Source organism: Lycium ferocissimum, chromosome 3 (genome assembly GCF_029784015.1).
Source record: "Lycium ferocissimum isolate CSIRO_LF1 chromosome 3, AGI_CSIRO_Lferr_CH_V1, whole genome shotgun sequence".
NCBI lineage: Eukaryota > Viridiplantae > Streptophyta > Magnoliopsida > Solanales > Solanaceae > Lycium > Lycium ferocissimum.
Genome location: NC_081344.1, coordinates 36551077 through 36558003, shown reverse-complemented (window position 1 = coordinate 36558003; position 6927 = coordinate 36551077). Strand labels below are relative to the sequence as shown.

Genomic DNA, 6927 nt, shown 5'->3' with positions numbered 1-6927 from the left:
AGAATATGCAAAACGTGGCCTTCAAGACCACTACTCATATAAAAACTAACTGTTCAGCCTTTGTGAAAAATTGTGTACAACCACTACTTAAAAAAAAGATATGTTATTATTTTTAATTTAATTATTATTTTTAATTTAAAATAATAACTAAAATTACCTAATTAACTAATTTTGTCCTAAAACTAACACATGGCATTCTCTTGTGCTGCCACTTGTCACAATTCTATTGCAAACTTTCCTCTTTTTAATAATATATAGATAGATATAGATATAGATTTTGAGCTGGGTGATACATAGGGTAAAAACACTTATTTTAAATATCTATGCAATTATCATATCAAGACTTCATATTTTGAACTTGATTTGTTAACAAAAATAAAACCTGATTTGTTTTTGCTATCATGTCGGGAGAAATGGTTTTAGCCCATTACAATTTTTTTTTTTTAGTTTTATAATTTTTTTACAAGAAATCTTCATTTTTTATACATAAGAGATCTGGAAAAAAAACACATAAAATATTTAAAAAAATTATTTTTTTATTTAAATTATATAAGAAAATAAGGGATCTCATTTCCTCGTAATATTTGATGGTGGATTAACTTCTCTTAGTGCACCCGTGTTGCAACGCTCAAATTAAAATATAGAAATGTTATATTCCCTTCTTTTAAATTTCTCCTTATAAGAGAAAATAGAAACAACCGTGTTTCCTCACGAACCATAACATCTTTGTACAAATTTGTCAATTAACTCATTATCCATGAAAAAAAAATATGTGGCCATTAAGGAAGTCTCACACATACCCCACACACAGACACGCATTTACTCCATTTGCTTCATCTTTCTCTCTTCCCCCCCATAACCATAAGCCATAACCAATGGCCACCATATCCCCCAAGTTAGCCACCGGCATTCTCCACCGTAAACCACCCTCCCTCATCCCAACTACCCTTTCTTCAACAACCAACTCCATTTCATACAGTTATAGTAGAAGTAGCAAGAATGTTAAGGTGATCACATGCAAGGCTACTGATCAGGTTTCGGTGGCTGAGGGATCATCAGCGTCAGGTGGAGGAGATGGAAAGTTCAACTGGGTGCCAGTGGTTCCTTTGTCAGCATTGCCAAAAGGAGAGAGACGTGTTATAATACAAGAAGCGGAAACTATACTCTTGCTTTGGTATAAAGATGCTATTTTTGCTATTGAAAATCGTTCACCTGCTGAAGGTGCTTATAGTGAAGGACTTCTTAATGCTAAGCTCACTCAGGTTCTTTTCCCCTTTACTTGCTTCCTTTCTACCTCTTCTTTTGTAATCTCTCTTTTTGTAATCTCTCTGTCCCAATCTCTGTCCCAATTTATGTGATACAGTTCAGAGTTCGAGAGTCAAACAAGAAAATTTTCACCATAATTTATTTGTATGCTCTTTAAATATTTTAAAATTGTTAATTATAGTAGCTTCAGGTAGTTTCTACATATGTAAATTATTTTTCAAGAAACTTAAAGATTGTATTTTTGAATTTATGGTCAAAATAAACTTATTTGGCTCTCGAAATTCGAATTGTATCACATAAATTGGAACAGAGGGAGTATTATTTTCATGGCTGATACTCTCTCTATGCCATAATTTAGTCGCTTAATTCAGTTCTTGGAAGGAAGATGGAAACATTTAGAATTAGATGAAAAGCTAACTATATACTCCATTTATTTCAATTTGTTTGTCTTAGTTTCCTTTTTAGTCTCTTTAAAAAAGAATGTCTCTTTCCTAATTTGACAATTCTTTAATTTCAACATCCCACGTGGTATGTTTAAGACCATAATATAAAAAGCATTTGGTACATTATACATATCTTTAATTTCACTGGGTATGTTGTTGTTGTATACATATCTTTAATTTAAGACTACAAGATTCAAAGTAGTTCTTTACTTTCTTAAACTTTATGCCAAGTCAACTAAGACAAACAAATTGAAACGGAGGGAGTAACAGATTTAAAAATCTTGTTCAAAAAATCAGTTCTTGGAACCACAGGAGACAAGATTTATGGGATGGAGGTGAGTGCTTGATTTTGGGGTATAATTCTATTTGGATTGATGACATTGGGTTGCAATTTCCAGTCCAATGAAAAAAACACTGTGATTAGACAAACTCCATTTCCTAAATATGCTCCTCTTTTAATGCTTTGTTTGCGAAATTCCTAAGTGAGTAAAGTTTTCTTGGGTAGGTTTCTCCTTCCTCTGCTATATCTTGTGATTATAGCCAATTCAAACACAATGGGTATTGCTGAATATGTAGGTGTAGGGGGTTTGTTCTGCGCTACATTATGAGTGATGATGGTGCATGAATGCAAAAAAGCATTTGAATAAGTGAGCTTACAAAGATTAGCCAATGGCTCTTGTCATTTAGATAGATGGAATAGCTGTTGATGTTGGTTTCTATATGTGATGCTGTTGGGGAAGTGATGATTTCCTAAATGCCAATGAAGGTAGCTTTCAAGCCGTTTGGACATGGTTTGAAACCATGTTTGGATATGTAATTTGGATATCTTAAGTTGTATTTTCTCGTATAGATATAAAAACCCACAAGTTGTGAAAACTATCAAAACATTCTCAATTCTTATACAATCTTACCAAATGAGCAAGTCATAGATCATAAGAAAATTAATACGCTACTAGAAGGCCTTCGTAAAAAATACAACATCAATTGATCAAACTTTTGTTCAATAAAAATGAAAATTTAACATAAATAGCAATGTAACTACTCTTTAATATAATCCTCCCACATGGTAGACATAAATAAAGGTTGCTAGAAGTTAATGAGGTTGGTAAATGGTTAACTGTTAAAAATATTTAGCAACTTATCGGTCTTTTTTCATAAAATATAAACTTATGGGTCAAGTTTTATATTTAAGATTTTTGAAACCATGGTTTCAAACTCCAAATCATGCCTTTTTGGAGGATTTGGGGTTTGAAACCATGAGATGAAATGCATGTCCAAATGCTGATTTCATCTCATGGTTTCAAACCATGGTTTCAAACCGCATGTCCAAACGCCTACTTAGGAAAATAACTATTGCAAAACAGTGTAAAAATCAGTAAAATTTGGGCTCATTTGAATAATTGTGTGGGAAACACTGTGGTGATTTTAGTGCTCATTTGAAAATTTATGAATGTCTAGTATCCATATTATTCTTACCCTCTCTACTACTCCAGGGTAGTAATTCATTAAAGGGCAGCCCCGTGCGCAAAACATCCTGCCTTAGCAGGGTCCGGGGATGGGCTGCAGGTAGTAATTCATTATTGATTGAAAACTCAAAACTCAAATCCAATGTGCTAAGAAAAATATACTTGCCTAGCTCAACCACAAAAGCTAACTCATAAGGTAAGATTTATCCTAAACCAGAATACAACCCCTACCTTTAACCAATGTGAGACTCTAGCGCCCCATGCATTCTAGGATGGATAGCTGGTGCATGAATAATATAACATGGGACCTACCATCAAGGAATGGTCTAGCTCAAATATTACGGCAACACAAATTGTTCTCAGACCTAGTTCTACCTCAAAGTGAGTCCCATGACGTGAAGATTTTCCAACACCATATAAAGAGACTACAACACCATACCTTCAATCAATGTGGGACTCTAAGAGAATGCTAATTGGCGGGGCTACTATATTTCATGTGGAAGTTATTGATCTTCTCTTCGCAACGTTGGTTGAGGGGCCAAGTATGAGGAGCTGGAAATATTGTTTACTTTTAGGATTTGTTTTTGTCTTGATCATAGAGCCCTCTTCCAGCTAATTTCAGTCAGTCAATCAAAATTCTGCACAGCAACGGGTTCGTGTATTACACGAGAATAGGTGTGTCTGCAAGGCAAGCTGTATTGGAGTGCCTTTAACATCTAATTTCCTTTGTACCTCTCTAATATGAACTGCAAAAGAAGCTTGGGAACGAGTTCATATTGTTATTAGGCACGTCAGCGGCACATGGGAGTTAGTTAAGTGATATGTACATAGTGCTTGAAGGGGCACCTAGGAGCCTGTTAATTTATTTTGTGTATAACGTCTTGAGGGGGCAGGCGGAACCTGTTAACTGATATGTAAATAATCACCTGGCTAGTTTGTTAGGTTGCTCGAATGGTTGTTTTAACTGCCTTCCTAGCAAATTTGAAGCAGTGGAAGCTTCTATAGAGATATTGGATTTTTGAATCAGAATGCAATTTCTCTGTTCTCCCTCAATGCTGTTCTCTCTCTTTTTCTTCTCTGTCAATTCAATTAGGTTCTCTGGGCAGTGACGATTCAGTTCCCTGTTCCTTAGGAGTACCATATCCATGAAATTTTGGTTTGAGTTTGTGATTACTCACTTAGGACTTCACTTAAAATTACAATTGATGCATGAGGGATAATTTTTGTCATTTGCACAGTGAAGAAAGTTAACCTCTAAGGTCTGCTGGTGAAAGGTATGACTTTGGCACTGTGTAAATGTCATGACATGACTAGCATTCTGTTCCGATAGAACATTTCAGCCCAAATATTTATATAAAATCTTCTGAATTCTAGTAGTGGTTACAAATATATGGCAGTTTATACGTGTTACTGAAATTTACAAGTACAAATTGAGTAGAGAAATTTAAAATTACAAATTGATTAGAGAAATTTACAAGTACAAAATGATTAGACAACAGATGAAATAAGATATGGTGTAAAGATGGCAAACCATTAATTCATTTCATTTACATAGTGCTAGCTTCTGCTTGAATGATGAAATGCTATATTTTTGCAAGATTATACAACTAGCCAGTAGCCAAGATGTCGGCCTTGCCAATTTTTGTAGTTCGACTTAAAATATACTACTAAATTAAGGGGCAATTATAAAACACAAAAATGTTTGTTTGTTTGAATGCACTTTGCTGCTGCTGCAGCGTAAAACTTCCTTTTCATGTTATGTTAGAATTCTTGTTATCCAATTATTTGATGTTAGTGCTAGCAATTTCTACAATAATGATGTTTCATGCCTCATATAAATTGTGCATTTCTCCATGCCGCATGAACATGCTGACAATATGCATATTCTTTCTGGATTCGATAATGTAAAAGCCCATAAATCTCAAATTCCTACAGGATGGATGTATCGTGTGTCCTACAACAGATAGCACATTTTATCTGCAAAATGGAGCCATCAAAGAATGGTACCCGAATAACCCTGTGCTGAGAGTCCTTACTCCCGCCTTGAGAAGTTTGTTTGTTTATCCTGTTAAAACCGACGATGAGAATATCTACATCAGTATGAGAGGTGGAAAAGCTGATGCATCTGCCGAGATTGTTTTCAGTGGGAAGGCTCAGCCTGGTGTAACAGCAAGTGACGTCAATGTAGATGAGGTAATAAAACCAACTTAATCTTGCTTAGCTACAAACTCGTCCTACGGAGTAAATGACACGTTCTGATCTGATTCTCCTTATTTGTATTTAGGTAAGAATGGTTGTCGACGAGGGTCAAGAGGCCTTTGGGTTCACTGGAAGGAATGAACTGATAAATGGAAAAGCAGCAGTAATTGGTTTCCTGTTGCTGTTGGATTTTGAACTCTTGACGGGTAAAGGTCTTCTCAAAGGAACAGGCTTCTTGGACTTCATTTACTCAGTTTCAGATGCTTTCAAATGAAACCATTTCACTAGAGGAAATTTTTCCTACTAAGTATACATAAATTCTTATTCCCCTTTCTCTTTTTTTTCCCCCTTTCCTGTTTCCCTGACAAATTTGCTTTTGTTTACAATAAACCAAAACAGAGAATGTTGATCTTTGTATATGTTGTCCAATTTTATAGATTAGTGAATTATAGACCTTTGAACAAGATACTCATTGTTCTAGGTGATCAATGCAGAGAACCTTCTTTTTCTTTTGCAGTACTGATATGCATCTTTAAGGAGTTTAATTTCTATACAGTGACAACGACAGTGAAGAATTTTTACACTAATAGGTGATTGAAAGACAACTACAGGTAACCATTCATAAAAGAGTAAGATTGATAACTTGTAAAATAAGAATGGTTATTTGCTACAATTGATTAATATTGTAATACACTAATAGAGTAAAAATTCTTTATATTTGAAGTGTTATATAAGTAAAATCCATCTTTTAGTTGGAGCATTCATTTTTGCTTTAACTGTTTTCCTGGTTATGTTATAGAATCCAATCCAATTCTCTAAATTTCACTATGGATTATATAGAATAAATCGCATCTTTCTTTCCACGATGAACGTTACGCTTTTGTTGCTCCCTTCCTGTGTCCACTGGCCCTCTTGTCCAAAGTGAAGAAAAGGCGAAAAAACTTTCTACTCGCACTGAAGAGTGAAAATGAAAAGGCAAAACATATTGAGGTTGACAAACTACATGACATGTTGTAACTATTAAGATTCTTTTTTTGGGAGGTCGTGGGGTGGGTGATATAATAAAATTATCATTCTACTTATGGCTTCTGTGTGCCAAGTTAATACAGGACAAGTAAAAATGGACGCGGGGAGTATCTCAATAGAATTCAAAATTTTAACTTAATTATTATTATTACAGGAAATCTTTATTACGAATCGAGGTACCCTTCCATGACAAATTTGGACCTTCCATCTACTTTTGTGTTGTTAGTAGGCATAGTCTTTCCGGCAATTGTAATGGCTTGTTTATTTTCAATGTTAAAAAAATAAGATTGTTTAGATGGGATCCTCTCTCATCCAATTTTTCTTTTGAAAATGGGGACTCGTATGATAATAGGGATATCTATTTATTGAAATATAGTATAGTGTGTGTTAATCTAACATAAAGGAAAAATCTCTTATGCCTGTAGAAACATGATCTATGGATTTATATGAATTCTAGCAATTTTGAAATTGATCAGGATTACATAATTACACTTTAATAGTACCTTTTATATAAATTTACTATTAAA

The 6927-nt window shown here is 34.3% G+C and overlaps 1 protein-coding gene across 1 annotated transcript; it reads left to right on the top strand.

The window, feature by feature from the left end:
• Nucleotides 1-787: 787 nt before the first annotated feature.
• On the top strand, nucleotides 788-5890 carry LOC132050201 (uncharacterized). Its single transcript, XM_059441328.1, has 3 exons — nucleotides 788-1262; nucleotides 5111-5368; nucleotides 5460-5890. The coding sequence occupies exons 1-3, from the start codon at nucleotides 876-878 to the stop codon at nucleotides 5646-5648; spliced, it is 834 nt and encodes a 277-aa protein (XP_059297311.1). The 5' UTR covers nucleotides 788-875; the 3' UTR covers nucleotides 5649-5890.
• Nucleotides 5891-6927: the final 1037 nt, after the last annotated feature.

Coding starts and splice junctions, on each gene's coding strand:
- LOC132050201 (XM_059441328.1), top strand. CDS start 876: ATGGCCACCATATCCCCCAAGTTAGCCACCGGCATTCTCCACCGTAAA. Junction 1,263..5,110: donor TTAATGCTAAGCTCACTCAG/GTTCTTTTCCCC, acceptor AAATTCCTACAG/GATGGATGTATCGTGTGTCC. Junction 5,369..5,459: donor GTGACGTCAATGTAGATGAG/GTAATAAAACCA, acceptor ATTTGTATTTAG/GTAAGAATGGTTGTCGACGA.